Source organism: Danio rerio, chromosome 8, assembly GCF_049306965.1.
Source record: "Danio rerio strain Tuebingen ecotype United States chromosome 8, GRCz12tu, whole genome shotgun sequence".
Taxonomy (NCBI): Eukaryota; Metazoa; Chordata; class Actinopteri; order Cypriniformes; family Danionidae; genus Danio; species Danio rerio.
Window position 1 is genome coordinate 25024249 of NC_133183.1, and position 20621 is coordinate 25044869.

The following is a 20621-nucleotide window of genomic DNA, read 5'->3' on the forward strand; positions in this document are numbered from 1 at the left end:
TTAAACGGTAATTTTTTTGTAGGTTAACGTATGTTATTTTACTGTAAATTTCTGTAATTTAACGTCTGTTATTTTACTGTAAATTTCTGTAATTTAACATCTGTTATTTTACTTTAAGGCTTTGTAATTTAAAGTCTGCTATTTTACTGTAAATTTGTGTAATTTAACGCCTGTTATTTTACTGTAAAGCTTTGCAATTTATCGTCTGTTATTTTACTGTCAATTTCTGTATTTATCATCTGTTATTTTACGGTAAATTTCTGTAAATTAATGTCTGTTATTTTACAGTATTTTTTTTTGTAATTTTAGTGACATTATTTAACTTTTTTTCCAACACCCTAGCTACTAAAAAAAAAGTAAAATAACAGATTTTTTTAACAGAGCATGATATGAAGTAGAGTAAAACTAAAAGGGATCAAAGCAAAATAAGACCTTTGAAGCAATTGCTCACAAGAGACAATTATGATGCAGCATGAAAGCAGCAGAGTTTTTATTATGCCAAAGTTCACTTCATCTAGACATGGCTCACATTAGGGTTCTGTTATAATGCTGACATATTAATTAAATGCACAACGTAGAACCTATTACAATATTTTTTACTTTTTTTGTTTGTTTGTTTGTTTAAAAACAAACCAGAAATCAAGGATGTGGGACATTATTAGAATGGCGAAACAGGACAATGACCATTACAGTTAAAATTGCTTATTTCTCTGAATTTGAACATTCGTCAAACATTTGGGTTAATGTAAGTACACTGTTAACAATTTTTGTAGAATCTACAGTAATTCACTGGCAGCAGTTTGCCAGTAACTTACTGTAAATTATTTACAGCAAAAAATACTGTATTTACATTTACAGCACTATTTATCTTGCTCTCTATGTATTTTCAGTATTGTTTATCTTTACTTTAAAATATGGTCATTTCACAATACAACTTTAAAATACAGTAACATACCGCATATCTGTCCTACAGTAAAATATAGTTAATATTACGATTAAATACTGTGTAATTTATAAAAAAATGTTCACAGTGTAGGCATATTCGGTTGAAGTCAGCAAATATATATAGCACTATTCTAGCGCTTGTTTGTTTTTAGATTTTAATTTATTTTAATGAGAAAATTTTACATTGTGTCTTAAAGAGCTCAGTATACGGTTTGTGTGTATTTACAGGCTACAATGAAGAGCACATAAATAAGTATTAGCTACCACAAATTCTTCAGGCTTTGTTTCCATAAATGAGCATCATAATAATTTGTGAGCTGTAAAGAAACAGGCCCATGTCATTTCTTCAACTGAAAGCCAGTGGCAGGAAAGAAAGTGAAATGGGATTTGAATATTTAGAAAGCCAAGGAGCCTCCGTGCGATTTCATGGACCTGACAGTTTGCTGCAGTCTGCCATAATCCACTCGTTTACATTCACTCCGTTTACATTCCCTCTCAGTTAGACTGTAAATGCGTAAAATCCAAGAATAGATGTTCAACCGGGAAAACGGTAAGCTATTTATTCTTCCCCTGAAGCGATATTTTGGGCCTACATCCTTCTCCGCTGAGGAAAGGAGGAGTTTTGTCTTTGCATTACAATACAGCCGAGAATTCCTCCTGGTCGTCGCTGTTCTCCAGCGGCCTGTCCGCCCACCGCGCGCCCGGGCCTCTCCATCACAACCCGTCACTGCAAACACAAGTCAATGCAGAAGGCTTTGCTGATGCAGGGGTGCGATTTAGCGGCTTTGTCATTGACGACGAGTCAAGATAATATAGATGAATAAGAGCTGAGAAAAAGCCCATTGAGTTTAAGTAACTGCCTGCACCTGCTTCTACTGTCATGGATAGCTACCCTAGTCGTCGAAAGAAGCCCCATACTCTTTACAGGAGAATTTAAAGATGTTTAAACTTGCTCTGTTGTTGGGTTAAAGGCTGCTGCATCAACTACACAACGACAAAAAATTATATATAAGCTCATTGTTTGATTTTGACGACTTATACTGACTTGATATATGGACCTAAAAAACAATGTTAAAGGAAACATATGCGTAATATTGCTACATTATTATTAGCGTACTAGCAACAAAAATATTGGCTTTGGTAAACAAACAAAACTCAAACTGTTATTTAGCTGCTGTATTTAACAAGAACAATTATATACAGGTATCAAACTACTGTATGTTTGGCAACATATACATTTACTGTATAAATAAATACTATAAATAACATTGTAAAATGTGTCAGTTAAATGTGATGAGAAACAACAGAGTAAATTTGGATAACAGCACACACAGTTGAAGTCAGAATTATTAGCTTCCCTGAATTATTAACCTCCCTGTTTATTTTTTCCCCAATTTCTGTTTAACAGAGAGCAGATTTTTTTCAACACATTTCTAAACATAATAGTTTTAATAACTGATTTATTTTATCTTTGCCATGATGACAGTAAATATTTGACTAGATATTTTTCAAGACACTTCTGCAGTTTACAGCTTAAAGTGACCTTTAAAGGCTTAACTATAGGTTAATTACACTGTAAAAAATTTGACCTTAAATTCACAGTAAATTACTGGCTAATAATTGCATTACTTTCACAGTAAATTACTGTATGTAAATTCACAGTAAATTATTGTGAGGTAGTTCACAGTAATTTACTGTGGTTTTGTCACATTAAATTATTGTGAAATTACAACCATATATTGTAACTTTACAGTAGATAATAAAGTCTGTTACTGTGATTTCACAGTATTATCTTGTAGAATTAACTATATTTTACTGTGAATTTGCAAAACGATTACTGTGATTTAGCAGTAGGTTGCAGTTTAAATACCTGATTTAACTGTAAAGTTACAATTATATCCCGGATTACTGTAATTTAACAGTTTGGTGCTGTAAAATTTCAAAGCAATTTTAGGTCACACAAAAATGAAAATTCTATCTTGATTTACTCACCCTCAGGTTGTTCCAGCTCTGTTAAAAATGATTTTTTGTTAAACACAGGAATAAAAATATCAAATAATCCTCTTTGTGTCCAAACAACCTGAGGATGCGTAAATGACGACAGAATCTTCATTTTTGGGTGATTTGAGAAGACTCTAAAATCAAAATCAAAACAAACACACATACATTTTACAGATTTATTTAACAGCTTAATGACATCTGTGTAAACATTTCAGAAAACTTTCAAAAGGTGAAGGTGAAGCCTCAAAAAATACTATAAGAACATATTAATAAAAAAATCTGACATCATATGTAGCATACATATAAAAAGCAGTGCTTCAGAGTGCGCTCTCTCTCTCATTATATATATATATATATATATATATATATATATATATATATATATATATATATATATATATATATATACACATGAGAGAGAGAGACAAAACTTCTTGCTAAATTAGGCAGTCGTCTATTCAAGGTCAATCATTTTCCTGATAATTTTACACACTTGCTGGTTGATGTGTCTTCTCTGCTTCTTTGACTTCATCTGTCTCCCATCTCCAAACTGGTGCCCAAAAAGCACCTATAAGCAAAAGGGCAGACAAACAGTTAGCTTCATACAACACTACTGGGACACTACTGCTGCACTACAGAGCAAAATTACTGTTAGCTCAGTTTGAACATGCTGACAATACTGTAGCTCAGTCAAACTGCAATCATTTAAACAAAAACATCTGAAAAACATTTCCATCACAAACACACATTCAAGAACAGTCCAACAACAAATAGTGGTTTTAATGACCTAGGCAGAGCATTTTAAAACAGTTGATTTGATTTACATCTTCTGTTTACAGACTATAATCTAATGCTGGGTTCACACTTATTGCAAAGTTAACACATGCATCACAGCACTTGCTCTTGAATACTAGCAGGATGTTTCTTGCATCAAGCTAATTTTTCATGATTTGAATATTAGGAAAATTTTGCAAAAAAAACTTGATTGAAGTGATACAGCACTTGTGTTGTATTCATTTCAATCAAGTTTTTTGCAAATATTCCAAATATTTTTCAACGTTTTTTGAGTTTCACTTAATTTGTGCTGCCCAGTAAAAAATTCCCACTATTTATGCATTTGCAATGACTTGTATGTAATCCACTCACCTGAATAGGTAACTTCACATATGGTATAAGAGCCCCATCCTTTTAAAGACAGCTTCCCCTCTGGTCTCCAGCACAGACAAACAATTTGTGTCTGCAACACGGCCCTTTATAACAAGGGGACAAGGGGAGTCATGACTCCTATACATTCCTTGTTTAACCCCCCCCCCCCCCCCCCCCCCCCCACAAAACAAGCCATCAGTTACAATATTTATTGTAGACATTACCTTAAATTCCAGAGTGCAAAAGGCATCTTCAGCATACTTCAGTTTCAGACCAGATCCAAAGTCAGTTGTGAAATCCAGGTGAGGTCCCATGACCACTCGACCCTCCAAGGAATAACACTAAAAGGGGGAAAGAAGGACTAAATTAGAGGTGTTTGTGAATAATTAAATTTGTTTGTAGAAACAAAGTTGACATTCCATGCTCTGCCTATTAAAAACCAAGCAAACAAACACACATGCCCAGTAAAATTGCTAATAAAAATAAAAACTATAGTTTAAAAAAATCTTTGTCTAATATTTACTACTACTGGAGGTACTGGTGGAACTTCTGGAAGAAGAAAAAGAGTTTGTACAAGAAACTGCTCACAACAAATCTGTGAAAAACCTGACATTTAAAAATCTAATAAAAATGAGGAAGGCATCAACATTACCTTTAATAATCAAGCGAGGGTTGATTGGTAGCATCAGTGTTTCAACATCAGTGGCTGTGGCTGCAAAAAAATTTGAATATAATAAGAGTAGAATAAGACTCAACCTAACACACGCACACACTCATATATATATATATATATATATATATATATATATATATATATATATATATATATATATAGGTTTAGATTGTGATAATGAATTTAGGTTATATTTGTGTGCTCAGAATTTACACTCACCTTACACTTTAGCTATTATCAGGTACACCTGAACACCAAAAAATAAAATCTACAGTTAGTGACAATATACAATTAGTTCTCATTAGTAAATGTTAGCACTGCATTAACACCAGTGAGAAATATACAATATGTACTGTGTTAGTGTTAGTTTAAAAGAATACAACTGAATTGTATTATAAGCCTCATTTAATAAAACAGTTAAGACTTGTTTCATAATGAGTTTAGTTTATTTAACTAACTTAACGTTAACGTTACAGTGAACAAAATTAACATACATGATGGTCACTAACCGTAACGTTAACTTAAGTGAAGGTCAGAGCTTACCTTAACGTTATAGTCATTTCACCTTTACTTCAGTCTTGTACTGAAACAGAAAATGCAGTTAACAAGAGGTTAATTAAAGAAAATTCCCTTTCTTTTTTCAGGAACTAACGTAACGGTAACGTTATGCTAATAAGTTACCTCAGAAAACACTACAATCACCATCTGGCGTCGTTAATTTCTTGCTTTAAAAAAAGGCGCGCTTAAACCCTGTCCGTGCGAGTACAACTAAAGTACTCGGTAAATTCCTGTTAAATTACATGCACTATACAGAAATAAACATACAACATCATTTAACGGACAAAAGTCATATTTTAACACTTACCGAGGATGAATCCGTTGGGTGAAGAGACGACGGCGTTGTCTGTGGTGATGGCGCTTGTTTGCGGTCGAGTCGAGTCAGTTTTGTTCAATGAATCGGCTCCTTTAAGTGAACAGTAAAGAGTCGAATTCGGCTCCTTTAAGTGAACAGTAAAGAGTCGAATTCGCCTGAAAACGATTCCGTTTTGTATAATATTGTAAGACGCAAACATATAATTCATTAATATTTCATCATATTGCTTGGTTCGTGTACTGCTTGTACACGAATTGCTTGTTGATGACTTCGAGCTCATGAACACGTCTGATAAAATATCTGAATCTGATTCAATGTCACACGAGTCCTGAACCGAAGCAGTGCAAAAGTAATATATTGATTGAAATATAAAGGTTATTATTTTCTTCGCCATTCAAAACATTACATATCTCTGACTTCAACAATAAGAATAAAGTTCGTTTGGAGTGTATTGAGAATTATTATTTTTTCTTCCCAGGATTCATTTCGCACCAAGCTGCATCAAGCTGTAATGGTGGATGAGAAGGCACATAATATTATAAATATTGCTTGTAATATGTAATGAAATAAAGTTTTAACACTTTTTCATGCGAGAATGTAGTTCTTCAAAACTCAAATCTGTGGACTGTTAGTAAAGATTGTGTGTAATTTTAAGTGTGTTTTGCCGGTAGCGGAGATCTATGACCTCCAGGCGGTAACGGCGCTCTTTACTCATGTATCCGCCGAGAGGCGCCTGTCTTCAGGCTAGACATTGGGACAATTGCCCCGTCTTCGATGGCTCTATATGCGTCCGAAAATGAAGTTTTAAGTTTTTCATGCTAGAATGTAGTTGTTTAAAACTCTAATCTGTAGTTTATTTATATAGATAAAAAAATAATAATTTATATATATATATATTTAATTCTGAGATTAGTGACCTCCAGGCGATGACAGGTGCTCAATACTCATGAAACCGTCTAAAGCAGACATTTACCCTGACATTGAAATAATTGTTGGCTGTTTAACAGTCTTTGGTTTCATTAATTAATTACTTTTTATTCCAGTTTATTATGTTTTGGCTAAGCACACAGTTATGTTCATTAAATATTATTTCCTATTCTATGTTAACTGTATAAAATTAAATAAAGGTGCAGTACAACCAGTACAACCAAAAAGATGTTGGTAACCAAATCGTTTTGGGGGCTATAACATTCTGTTATTAGCTGTTAAAAGTTCATTTGTATTAATTTCTACGTTGAGTTTAAAAAAGGTTTGAATTTCTATAACTAACGTGCAAAAGATATAGCCCTTTTCACAGTAATTTGCTGTAATCATGCTACCTGCCGTAATTTCACAATAAAATCATGAATACAACATATTACTGTGAATTTTTCAGTTAAATACTGTGAAGGGATACTAATGTAATTTACTGTGAAAAATTACAGTAACTTGTTGTGAAAACCTGGAAATTTTTTACAGTGTAGGATAACTAGGCAGGTCAGGGTAAATAGGCAAGTTATTGTTTGACAATGGTTTGATCTATAGACTATAGCAACAAAATATAGCTTAAAGGGGCTAATAATTTTGTCCTTAAAATGGTGTTTAATAAATTTAAAACTGCTTTTATCCTAGCCGAAATAAAACAAATAAGATTTTCTCCAGAAGAAAAAATATTATCAGACATACTGTGCATGCATTTACTTGCTCTGTTAAACATCATTTGGGAAATAAAAAAAGATAATTATAAAGAAAAAATTCAAAGGGGTGCTAATAAATCTGACTTCAACTGTAAATAATACAAAAAAAGTAATGTTCATATTATGCACAACTATAAAAGGATCCACTGCAGAAAACACGTCTCTTTTTCTGTGCATTTTATTCAATTTGTTCTCTTGCCTTTTTTACAACTTCCCTCCACTGTCAGTTTTCGTTCTCTGCATCCTCTTGTACATCACTCCCTCCTCTCTTCTCTCTCTCTCTCTCTCTCTCTCTCTCTCTCTCTGTCTCTTCCTCCCACGTGTTTCTGCATCACACTCTTTAGTATGAGATCTGCTCTGCCCTGCACGTCTCAGCTGATTGGACCAGCTGCTCAACTCAAGTTCACCATAGCAACTATGATTCAGTCGCCCAGCAACGGGTTTTACTTTCACCCCACTTCCTACTCAGGGACCCCCGTCTCCCCTCAGCCAACCGTCCAGTGGGTGAATCTGTTGAAATCTGATAAAGTGAAGCTTCTCTTGCAGCTGTGGGACACTGAGATCTACAAAATAGATCTGTCAAGAAACCTGATTTATTTGTGATTTCTGTATTGCAGTTATATTTTTATGCAACATAATCCTTCATCCTTGCATACAAGTAGGAAATATGTTTCTTTCAAAGTATATTTATCATTGAGAAAATTATATACATTTAAAGATAGTGTTTTTACAATGAAAAACTTTTTAGCCATTTTTAAACTTAAAATGCTGGGAAAGTTTTTCATTCATTCATTCATTCATTTTCCTTCGGCTTAGTCTTTTTATTCATCTGGGGTCGCCACAGCAGAATGAACCGTCAACTATCCAGCATATGTTTTACGCAACGGATGCCCTTCCAGTTGCAACCCACAAGGTCTACTGCAACCAACTTCTAATTTTAAGAGTTAATTGTTTTACATTATTTTTTTTCTCCAGCAGTTGGATTTTTCCATGTTTTGCTTTAATTTAGGTTAAAAAAAGTCAATATATATTTAAAATAAATTGTTGGGGGTGCTGTGGGTGGCTTAATGAGGCATTTACAAATTAATATAATTCATGGATGCGCATAGAGAGATTAATTTATTTTCTTTAGGTTTTTTCACATCTATACTCATTTCTATTAAAAGGGTGGTCCACTATGATATCACATTTTAAACTTTACTTGATGTGTATTGTAGATTTGTAAACATAAACAAGATATCTTAATGTAATACGCTCAAAGTTCAATGCAAAGGTAGACACTGACTTTTACCCAATAGCAAAGCCTACAGCAAATGAAGCATTCACCACGTGCAGCGAAGGGGTGTGGCCAGAGGTGCTGTAATGTTATAGCAGATAAAGCTAATGCGGTCTAAACTCTGCTATTTCCTCAGAGCTCGTTCTTTTTCTGTATTTGGGCTTCCAAAGAATATGACACAACGAGAGAAGGGCTTACAATTTATTTTTAATTATGTTCCAGATAATTATAAAAAAGATATAGATAGCATTTGACAAAGGACAGCTTCCAGAATCTCATCGCTGGATTCGGCTAAAAACTCCTCCGAGAAGGAGCAGCTCCTACCATGATAGAAGAAGCTGTGGATTGTGAGCCGCAACCTGTAAGTATTTTTATTTGTTAAAATTGATCTATTTCATGCACAGTGTCTAGCGTTAACAATATGTTATAGCGAGGATTTAACAAGGATGTAAACTATGGGAAATGCTGTTTGGCACCACTAACAGTTTAGCTACAAATTTATATTTATTTGTGACCCTCTGTAAACAAACTCAATCTTCAGCAGCGCTGCATTCTGCATCTTAAATAACAAACTTACAAATGATATGTGAACGTTTTATATTATGCCTATTCTGAATATATGATAAAAACAGCAGGTGTGAGGATCAGCTGTGTCCATTTCATTTTCTGTCTGATTCAGGCTCAAACTGATATGGCTAACAGCTAAACTGACTGACAGTATTTACACAGCAGAGGCACAGCGCGTGCTATTAGATGCGTGATGCTTTTTCTGTTGACATGAAGCTGATCTACGAATCATATAACATTATATTAGCTGACCAATCAGAGCCTCTTGAGGGTGGGCCTTTCGGAGGAACTAGGAATTATGAGTCGTTTTTATGTTAGCTGAGTAGCTATATATAATCAAAGTAAGGTATATGAAAAAAATAACATGATTTTCTACAAATGAAGCATGAACACACTTTGCTTTGCATCTTTCAAAAACAACCAAGCCTTAAAAATACACTCTGGACCACCACTTTAACTACAGTAAGTGTTTTAGTAAACTAAGTTTTTTAACAATCGTGGCAACAATTTATTAACTTTTTCCACGTGAGCTGTTTTTAGGAGTAGTTAATCGCAGAAAATGTATTACAAGAGGACAATTCATACTGTTAAGACTAGAGGAAAATAAGAACATAGGAAAATCATTATTGTTCATAATCAGATATTGGCCTTGCATACATGTATAACACATATGTGTATAAAGTGTAAATGGAGATTGCTTTGACAAAAAAATGCCAAAAACAATATTTCTGATTTGAGTACATCGCTGACGTGTGAACAACCCCTAAATCTGTACTGCATAATTTAGATTTTACATAATAAATTCACTCAAAAAATATAATCTGAGAAAATATCATGTGTTTATCTCGCACTGCCAATATGATCAAAAATAATTTTAGATAATTAATATAATTCCTCTCCTTATTTCGCATGTTTATAATGCAATCCTGTTTGCATTTAAATGATTAGAATAAACAAATTACACTGTCAACTCTCACTTATTAAACAGATGCTTCTCCTTATCACAAAATACTTGATTGCGTCCCATCAACCCCCTCCACATGCACAGGATCCCTCCAGCGCTGCAAGTCTAATTTGCAATCATGCTCATTTGCATTAGTAAATGATGACTAATTAATCAGTTTGGGGCATTTCTTGGGTGAAAGATGGGTGTTGTCATTTATTATAGCATTTAATTTTGTACAATTGGGGAAACCATTTTCCTAATATAGGATGGAGTTTCATAGATAAAGATCAAATTATTGTAGATACACATTCATAATATAATATTTGAAACATTTTAAGTTATGTTGTTGCAGTTATTTTCTAGTAATTTACATAACATGTCTATTAAATATTTTTGAAAATTAATTGATTATCTGTAATTTTAATCATTTTCATCTATTTTTATATTTATTTTAATTCACCTTATTTACTTGAATTTTATTCCTTTATAATGTTTGCATTAATAATTTCAAAGTTATTGTAATTTCAATATTTTAATAATTTTGGGTCTATTGTTTAAAAAGTGTATGTTTCATTTGCATTTTGAATAAAAATAGGCTATATTACTTTACTTTAAACTTTATTTAAATTAGGAGTTCCTGGACTCCAGTTTAAAAACCTTTGTGATAAATTTTCACATTTTCCTTATTGTCACACACAAAAAACCATTTCTGTGTCCCAGTTTTCTTCTGACTTTCTGAGGGAGAATTTTTGGAAATGTCTGCACCCTTTTGCTTTCAGATTAACACAGTAATTTGGCGTGATGACCCACTTTCCAAAAGCAAAGCCTGTCGTATCCATCTCTCACAAAGTCAGTTTATGTGATAAAATATACAAATTATAGCTTGACTGGCTATCATGATATTGTAAAAAAGAACAACAAAAAAAAACACCACCTGAGCAAAATATGTCTGTTTTTCATGCTACAGCCATAATAATATTGCCATTATTCTTGCTTTAATTTAGGCTAACTATTTGAATTTACATTTCCCATAAAATATTTCATCGTTTTCATAACGACTAAACGTTTATTTCAATCTTATAATGGCATATTACAATGTTTACTTTACAACAATAAGCTCCCTATCTGATAAAAACAGCACCTGTTTGTTTTTGTGACTGCGCGCTTATCTGATTGGACAGACTCTTAATCCTATAAAAGTTTTGACAGGTCAAATAAGCGTATAAAATACTGCGATAAACTCAATCGACAAAGGACGTCAGACGTGGATGAATATTACAATCATATTTGGCATCAGAATGAACATCTGGAAAATGAATCCAATGGCAGTTGTTGGTGACCCGCGCTTCTACACCAGTATGGGCTGCGCGCGCCTCGGTGAAGGAGATCCCGCGCATCCCTTCGACAATTTCACCACAAGCCATCAAATTATCGATGTGACGACATCAGCGGAGACCGACAGAAAAAGTTTCCAGGGTCTGGAAAGTGGATGTCACGGAAACTCGGTGTCGAGCAGCAGGACAGTCAAAGAGCCAGGCGCGCTGCGGTTGTTAATCAATGCGCGTGAACGAAGGCGCATGCACGATCTCAACGAAGCGCTGGATGACCTGAGGGCTGTCATTCCGTACACGTCGAACCGCAAGGTGAAGAAATTGTCCAAGATAGCGACACTTCTCCTGGCCAAGAACCACATCCTGATGCAGGCTCGAGCCTTGAAGGAGATGCGGAGGATAGTAGAGCAGATGGATGTGACACAGAATGTTATGATGCCACCTTACACGCTGTCACATATATAGACTGTCAGTGTGTTTTTGTTTCTTAGCATGTGAGCAATCTGATGATAATTATACACCTAAAATGTATTGTTTCAGGTTCTTGCTTGTGTAAATAATATTGTAAGGACATCATTTGTTCCATATGTGCATGGTCTTTGAAACATTTTTCTATCTTTTCTTCTCTTCTTTTCTTCTATCATCTACGTTTTATAGTGCAATGACGAATAAATATATATTTCTGTAAAAAAAAAAAAAAAAAAAACATTTGTCTTGAGTTTTTTTTAATAGTTTTTTTTTTTAGTTTTTTATTTAATAGTTTACCCAATTCTGAAAAGTACTCACTAATCTCAAGCGGTTTCCATTTGACTTTCTTTGTTTTGTTAAACACAAAAGACGATATTTTGACAAATAAAAACTGCAGCCATTGACTTCATAGGATGAAAAAAAGAAATTAGACTATCCATGGCTGGGGGTTTCCAACTTTTTTCAGTATCTTCCTTTGTGTTTAACAGAAGGAAATAATTCAGACATGTTTTGAACAAGTGGAGGGATAGTAAATGTTAACTAAATTAAAATATTGTGGTGAACTGTGGGTTGCCACAGCGGAATGAACCGCCAACTTATCCAGCACGTTTTTCATACAGCGGACGCCCTTCCAGCCACAATCCATCCCTGGGAAATAGATTTTTTTATATATAATATTAAAATATATAGCTATATATTTTATGCCAAAACTCGTAAAAATAAAAGGTGCCAGTTTTGCAGTGATGCCACTGAAGAATCATTTTTCATGGCTGCCCAATAAAGAACTGTTTGGCGAGCAGCTTAAAAATATACTTTTTTTCCCTTAGTGTGCACAATATTCAAACATTTTCCCAGTAAAGAACATATTGTGGAATGAAAAGAATTATGCCAAGGTTCTTGATAGAACCGGATGCCTGTAAATAATTTTATATTTGTTCATACATATATATTTATATTTTTATTATTTTAGTTTTTTTGTTTTTTTTAAAGTAATAGTATAAAACTAGTTCCGGAGACTTAAATCTTATATTGGAGAATCATTTAAAGATCCATAATTTTCATTCTTTACTGCATGCTTTAGTTAAAGCAAAACAAAACTAGGATAATAAAAAGTATGCTTAAAGGGTTAGTTCACACAAAAATAAAAAATCTCTTATCATTTACTCTCCCTTCTCTTGTTCCAAAGCTGAGTTTCTTTCTACAGCTGAACTCAAAATATATTTTGAAAAAAAATAAATAAACCTGTAACCATTTTCTTCTATGTTTTTCCACACAAAGGTTTAACCACTTGAGGTTGAATAAATATTGAGGAAATTATTATTTTTAGATGAGTTATCCCTGGACATAAGAAACATCAGGCTATATCTGCCAATTCAATTGAAATAACTCTTGAAAATAAGTTGTGTTAAATCTTTTACAGGCCACAAAGAAACACTTGTTTATTAATTTTCTTTCACCTTTGTCCCTTATTTATCAGGGGCCGCCACAGCAGAATGAACCGCCAACTTATCCAGCATATATTTTAAGCACTATGTCCAATGTAGTTTATTCAATTCACTTAGCACATTGTCTTTAGACTGAAACCGAAGCACCCAGAGAAAACCCATGCCAACATAAGGATAACATGCAAACTCCACACAGAAATGCCAACTGGTCCAGCCGAGACTCGAACTAGTGACCTTCTTGCTGTAAAGCAACAGTGGTAACCAATGAGCCCCCATACGGCCCTCAAAGAAACATTGAAGCTAAATTTTAATGACATGCTAGATTTATAAAAATTAAACTAAGCATATTTTTTACAGCTTACAGAATATTTGATTATCAAATAAAACAAAAAATTGACTTGGTTTACTAAAAAATATATAAAATCACTGTAAACGTGACACACAAAGGTGTAATTGCATCACCTGTTTTTGTATGTGACAACATATGGTGTGGTTCCACCTGATAGCACAAAAAAATAAAAATATTTTTTCATTGGCTCTTACAATCTGGTCATCATAAGGCAGATTTTAATACCTTCTGTTGTCAATTTAATGTAATGCGGAGAGACGATAAACAATAGATTATTGCACTGTATTATCTAGACATGTTGTGCCAAAAATCTCCCCACCATTGTTTTCTCATCTGGTCTTCATAATAAAGGTGATAGTCTAATCTCATCTGATCTCTGAGACATAATCAATTATCTTTTTGGCCCTACAGTTTATTTTGATGCTTGTTTTGCAATAACAGTCCTGTGTTAGATAAGAGGATTAGGCAAATTCAAGCTTGTTTTGCGAAGGTTAGAGAGTGACAAGGTAAACCATCAATGGTTATTGTTTGTGTAGCCTATATTTATTTGACAAAAAACTGTGAAATTGCTGAATATGTTAGTTTAAAAAAAGGCTATTACATGATTACTAATATTGTATAGTTATTGGTTAAACATTATGAGGTTAGTGTAAAATGTGAGAAAACAAAAACATACGATCTGTAACGTTAACATGCAATTACATAGGCTCTATAGGGTGGTTTTTAAAATTTGATGCTAAAAAACAAGTCTATATGAAAACATTCATGCTAATTTAAACTCAATAGGTATATTTTCCTGTTAAAAACTGAATTTTCTTTCAGAAATCGTTTCTAAATAGACTAAAACCTTTGAATACAAACTTGATTCATTTATTAATATTCAGTATATCGTTTTTATTTCGCTTTAAAGTTCTTTTATTATTATTATGTGAAAAGTGAAAATATACATTCACAGTCCATTAAAAAGGAAATGGGAGAAAAAATATATATATATGTGTGTGTGTATATATATATTAGTTTTTATATTATATATAATAACAGTTTGAAGTCAGAATTATTAGCTCCCCTTTGAAATTTTTCTTCTTTTTAAAATATTTCCTAAATGATGTTTAACAGAGCAAGGACATTTTCACAGTATGTCTGACAATATTGTTTCTTCTGGAGAAAGTCTTATTTGTTTTATTTCGGCTAGAATAAGAGCAGTTTTTAATTTTTTTAACACCATTTTAAGGACAAAATTTTATATATATATATATATATATATATATATATATATATATATATATATATATATATATATATATATATATATATATATATTTATATATATATATATATATATATATATATATATATATATATATATATATATATATATATATATATATATATATATATATATATATATATAACAGTAGGGGTATATGCATCACACATTAAAGATCATTATTGAAATCGTTTCAAAGTAATACTGCATTTCAGTAAGCAAAATATAACAAAAGGTTTTGGTTTGTAAATTTATATTTATGTAAAATAAATTTTGTTAATAACATAAGAAAATTAAGAAAATACATTTTATTTTAATCAAGGTTCTGCTTTGCAATTCATAACAAAACTAAATATTTTCTCATAGTAAATCTTTTTCAATGTTCTCAATCACAAAAAGGGAAAAATTCCTAAGCGAATCAGAATAACTGCATTGCCAAAATGACTCTGGGTGTTGCTTACAAAAGGAACAACTATTATCAATATCTTTTTGTTTTTTTACTAAGAGAGTATTCCCTGGATATGTACGATGAATTATTCTAAATGATTCTAGATTACTCTAAAATTCTTTTATCTTATTTGTATTTAAAGTAGCTATTTGTGCTATTTCTGTAACTTATTAAATCTGTTTAATCAGTTCGTCGCAACTTCCCACCTGATCTGGCAACCTTTTTTATTTTCCACCTGATCTGGCAACCTTTCCAGCTTTGCCACAGCAACCGTGACGTCAGTATTCTAACCAATCCCAGCCCTCCCCTCAAGTCTCGTTACGAGCTCTTCTCTGTTATCGCGTGATCTTCGCTGAGGCCCATCGCTATTTATAACGTAAACAGTAAGTATTTTATGTCGATTCTTAATAGTTTGCGAAACATTCATGTAAAATTAACAGAAAACCGCTCAAATAAATACGATAAGGAATTATTTTATTTTATGCGTGCTCACCGGTAAATGTGGCTAGAAAATGGCTGAACGAGCCCTGTTTTTGTCTGTCACGCGTTCGTGCGCTCGGCGTTTGTTTATTTTCGTGTCCAGATACACGCGAAGCATTTCAGTTGTCTAGCTTTTATTGATTTTAATTGTCGACTGCATAAGTGTCACCATTTAAAAATATTTGTTTTTACGTCTCGTGTGCTGTGTGGCTGTCCGTGATCCGCTGGCTGCTCTGTTGTGCCTGTGTCTATGAGCAGAAACACCGCGAAAATATGAACGCGCACAGTGCAGTTCATTCATTTACCATCAAACACCAACAACTTAATCTTAACCTTCCTTGAGGCGAAAATAGGTTTCACTTTCTTCATAATTTGAACAGTCAAACGCAACATACACTAAAAATACTCCATGCTTCTTTTCTCACACTTACATTTAATAAAAAACGCGAGTAACCGTGCATTAATTTTATGTTAAATGAGTGCAAAATGATATTTGTTGTCATTTCATGTCTTGTTTACCCCAGTACATCCGTGATGAGCTATTCAGAAAAGCCTGAGGACATTACAAAGGAGGAATGGATGGATAAACTAAATAATGTGCACATTCAGAGGGCGGACATGAACAGGCTCATCATGAACTATTTAGTAACCGGTATGTCAGTTTTATTTTGTGTTTTATTCAAATAAATGTGAAAATTATCTTCATGTGACTTTGCATATTATTACTCCAAAATCAAAAGCCTAACCTGCAGGGCGGATCTGTTTTTCTTTTACAGAGGGTTTTAAAGAGGCTGCAGAGAAGTTCCGCATGGAATCTGGGATCGAGCCGAATGTTGATCTAGACTCTCTGGATGAGAGGATAAAGATCAGGGAAATGGTTCTAAAAGGTCAGATCCAGGAAGCCATTGCTCTCATTAACAGCCTCCACCCAGAGCTTCTTGACACCAATCGATACCTTTACTTTCACCTTCAGGTAAACATCTAGTTTTGTATAGAGAAAATATCTAACAGATATTAGAAGGAATGCTTATTAGGCAATTAGGCATCGGACGATAACAGTTTTTAAGGTATACGGCGGTTTGGAAAAGCCGAGGTTTTAAACTCGCCACAATTTTCTGCTATACCGATCTTAAGGTAGTTGTTAGATTTTTTTATTTACATTTTTTTAGGACAACAGTATCTGTTAATATCAGTAATATCATGTTTACTGCTCCAAAATATTTAAATGTTTCTCAAAATAAAATATATTGGGTTCAAAGTGGAAAAAAAGTTGTTGTTTTTCCCCCCAGACATTTGAAAAAGGATATACTTAAGAGCAGTAATCACAATACTGTAAAACCGTGATATTTCTGTCCTAGGTTATCAAACCGTTAGAAACTTATACCGGTGTAGCAGTTGATTTTGTTCCCTTCTGGAATTCCAGTTCCCCCACTAAGAAGTGTGTCCGCTAACAGAGTATGCGGACACAACCCAAACACAACTGGATGTATGGAAAGAGAAAATTTACAAAAGTGTTGGCAATGCTTTCATGTCTTGCAATGCCAAAGTAGCGTAATAAAATTAATCTAACACTTCCATTATGTTACATTATTTTCTGTGGTTCTTGTTTGTTGTCGTAGTTTTTTTTTTTTTTTAATGTCTGAGTTTATGCACCCCGGTTTAATATTGCGCGTAACGGTTATGTTAGTCCTTTCCATTTTCAAGATCAGAAAAAATACGTACTTTTTAAACCACTTTGCTTTCCATAAACCCAGTTGTGTTTGGGTGCACTTGCATGCGCTGTTAGTGGACACGCTTCTTAGAGGGGGGAACAGGAATTCCAGAAGGGAACGGAATCGACTGCTACACAGGCTCGTGCCTACCAACAATTTAGAGTACTGGCAGATAGTGATGCAATACCTGCACAATTTTTGAATTTTAGAGCAATGGTCTCAAACTCAATTCCTGGAGGGCCACAGCTCTGCATAGTTTAGCTCCAACCATCTACAACTCACACCTGCTTAATAGTCTCAAGTAGTTTTGAACACCTTGATTAGTGTGATCAACTGTGTTTGAATAGGGTTGGAGCAAAACTTTGCAGAGATTTTTTGTCATGTGAAAGTGGTAAAAAAAAATGTAAACTGGAAAATATTAGATGTAGGATTTAAATTCATGTTGTCACCCATTATAGTACATTTCACAAAAGATTACAAAGAAACACTTAACATGATATTTCAATAGAAAATTACTGAAATAACACTACTTGTAGATAATACTGCTGTAAATTTTCCAAAATCATTACTAAATCATTAAGCCCTTAAAATCCTTTATCAAAATCTTCAGACACGCTCCAGTTCTGTAATTAATGTATAATGAACAAAATGTGAGTTTTTCTCCAATATCTTGCTGTCCTTAATTTTAAATTTTTTTTTTTTAACGCAGCAGCAGCATCTGATTGAGCTCATCCGTCTGCGGGAGACGGAGGCGGCGCTGGAGTTTGCACAGTCCCAGCTGGCTGAACAGGGTGAGGAGAGCAGAGAGTGTCTGACAGAGATGGAGAGAACACTGGCACTGCTCGCCTTCGACAATCCTGAAGAGTCGCCGTTTGGAGACCTGCTCAACATGATGCAGAGGCAGAAGGTGTGTTATAATCCTGTAGAGCATAACGATTAGTTACAGATCTTTTCATGTGTCTATGACAGATCTTCTCCAGCTAAAATACAGTAGAGTAGTGTTTCCCAACAGTACATACATTCACCAGCCAGTCTATTAGGTACACCTGTCCAGCTGCTCGTTAATGCAAATTTCTAATCAGCCAATCACATGGCAGTGCACATGGCAATGCATTTAGGCAGAGGATCTGCTGCAGTGTAAACCAAGCATCACAATGGAGGAGAAAGGGTATTTAAGTGACTTTGATCGTAGCATGTTTGTTGATGTAAGACGGGCTGGTCTGAGTATTTCAGCAACTGCTGATCTACATGGATTTTCATGCATAAATCTCTAGAGTTTACAGAGAATGGCCAGAAAAAGAGAAAATATCCAGTGAGTGGCAGTTCTGTGGGTGCCAATGCCTTGTTTATGCCAGAGGTCAGAGGAGAATGGCCAGACTGGTTCCAACTGATAGAACAGAAACAGTAACCCAAATAATTTGTTACAACCAAGGTATGCAGAAGAGCCTTTCTGAATGCACAACACATCCAACCTTGAGGCAGATGGGCAACAGCAGCAGAAGACCACACAGAGTGCCACTCCTGTCAGCTAAGGACAGGAAACTTGGCACACTTTGGGCTCGTCAGTATCAATTGAGCACTGTGTTAATGCCACAGCCTACCTGAGTATTGTTGCTCACCATGTACATCCCTTTATGACCACAGTGTACCCATCTTCTCTGAGGAATATTTCCAGTATCTTGTTGAATCTATGCCATGAAGAATTAAGGCTGTTCTGAAGGCAAAAAGGGGTCCGCCCTGGTACTAGAAAGGTGTACCTAATAAAGTGGCCGGTGAGCTTATTTTGAATTTCTCCCTTAGCTGACATTAATTTGAGGTTCTAATGTTTTAATGAGTCTATTCAGGTGTGTTTGATTAGGAAGAGTTTGCAAATGTGTACTGTTGGTGTGCCTTCAGGAACAGGGTTGGGAAACATGGCAGTAGAGAGCATGACAGTATTTAGTAGGAATCATGCATATATATATATATATATATATATATATATATATGTATATATATATATATATATATATATATATATATATGTATGTGTGTGATCATCCCTCCTCACTGCTGGCTTCTGTCTCCCTCTACAGGTGTGGAGCGAGGTTAACCAGGCTGTTCTAGACTATGAAAACAGGGAATCTACTCCGAAATTAGCAAAACTGCTGAAGCTTTTACTGTGGGCTCAGAATGAACTGGACCAGAAAAAAGTGAAATACTCCAGAATGACAGACCTCAGCAAGGGCACCATCGAAGACCCCAAGTAGAGACTGTAATGCACATGGACACACTTTGTTTTTTTTCTTTCGTTTTTTTGTCCTATTTATGAACGGTCAGTGGCCGGATGGAAAATATAAATCTATATTTAATGTATATTTTTTCCTTGAGGCCTCTATAAAAAGTAACCTAACAGTATATGGTTTTATTTCAATCAAAACTATATTGACTGAAAGCAGTAAACCTAAATCTTTATTTTAATCTACCATTTACTATGCTGGTAGCCTATTTTCTGAAGAATATAGAATATTCCTATGGTACTATGGACACTTTCGGACTGACATATCTGTGTTTTATGTGTTTTCCATTGTCTTTCTCAACACTGTGTCCTCATGCTTATATTAGGCTCTTTCTTCAGTTTCTGGTTGGAAAGAAAAGTAATCAGATTCATTTTTATTTTCGCTGGAGACTGATATTACTGAACTACTTTTATCATAATTCCTGTAATTATTATTATTTTTAATTTATGCGCAGCTACAGATGTGGTCAATTAAGCAAATGTTTTAGACTTCCATTATAAGCTATTTTAATTACAATACAACACATATTGTCATTTCAGATTTGAAGCATTTTGTTTATGGTTTAATTTTTGTTCACATTTTGTACTGCTTGTTTGGGATAAAGTTGATTTCACAGTAAATGTTTTGTACTAGAATTCTTTTGGATTCACATTTTATGGTAGCTTCTGTTTATTAGGACTAGATCCTCAGAATCCATAGAGATCTTTTGAATCCAGAACAATGTTCCATCAGGAGATG

General features: G+C 34.0%; 2 protein-coding genes and 2 long non-coding RNA genes across 7 annotated transcripts; 2 read left to right on the top strand and 2 right to left on the bottom strand.

The window, feature by feature from the left end:
- Positions 1–3395: 3395 nt before the first annotated feature.
- LOC141375625 (uncharacterized) lies at positions 3396–4427 on the bottom strand. The gene is made up of 3 exons (XR_012384301.1): positions 4317–4427; positions 4093–4196; positions 3396–3514 (listed from the first exon to the last, which is right to left on the bottom strand). It is a non-coding gene; the product is annotated as an uncharacterized lncRNA (long non-coding RNA).
- A 267-nt stretch (positions 4428–4694) lies between these two features.
- On the bottom strand, positions 4695–5706 carry LOC137496343 (uncharacterized). 2 transcript variants are annotated; one of them, XR_011016587.2, is made up of 4 exons: positions 5631–5706; positions 5309–5348; positions 4985–5012; positions 4695–4804 (listed from the first exon to the last, which is right to left on the bottom strand). It is a non-coding gene; the product is annotated as an uncharacterized lncRNA (long non-coding RNA). The 2 variants fall into 2 exon arrangements; XR_012384303.1 differs by having other exon boundaries at positions 4728–4798.
- A 2677-nt stretch (positions 5707–8383) lies between these two features.
- On the top strand, positions 8384–12813 carry si:ch211-196c10.13. Its single transcript, XM_073910352.1, has one exon. It carries the CDS (start codon positions 11373–11375, stop codon positions 11898–11900), a length of 528 nt encoding a protein of 175 aa, XP_073766453.1. The 5' UTR covers positions 8384–11372; the 3' UTR covers positions 11901–12813.
- A 2933-nt stretch (positions 12814–15746) lies between these two features.
- On the top strand, positions 15747–20503 carry gid8a (GID complex subunit 8 homolog a (S. cerevisiae)). 3 transcript variants are annotated; one of them, XR_012383619.1, is made up of 5 exons: positions 15747–15795; positions 16417–16544; positions 16669–16865; positions 18314–19376; positions 19680–20503. XR_012383619.1 is itself a non-coding variant. In XM_017357294.3 (5 exons), the coding sequence occupies exons 2-5, from the start codon at positions 16427–16429 to the stop codon at positions 19851–19853; spliced, it is 687 nt and encodes a 228-aa protein (XP_017212783.1). In that variant the 5' UTR covers positions 15747–16245; positions 16417–16426; the 3' UTR covers positions 19854–20503.
- Positions 20504–20621: the final 118 nt, after the last annotated feature.

Excerpts from the sequence above, each read along its gene's own strand:
- si:ch211-196c10.13 (XM_073910352.1), top strand. The coding sequence starts at position 11,373 with ATGAATATTACAATCATATTTGGCATCAGAATGAACATCTGGAAAATG.
- gid8a (XM_017357294.3), top strand. The coding sequence starts at position 16,427 with ATGAGCTATTCAGAAAAGCCTGAGGACATTACAAAGGAGGAATGGATG. Across the intron at positions 16,866-18,313 it reads ACCTTTACTTTCACCTTCAG|CAGCAGCATCTGATTGAGCT; the intron begins GTAAACATCTAG and ends TTTTTAACGCAG. Across the intron at positions 18,512-19,679 it reads ACATGATGCAGAGGCAGAAG|GTGTGGAGCGAGGTTAACCA; the intron begins GTGTGTTATAAT and ends CTCCCTCTACAG.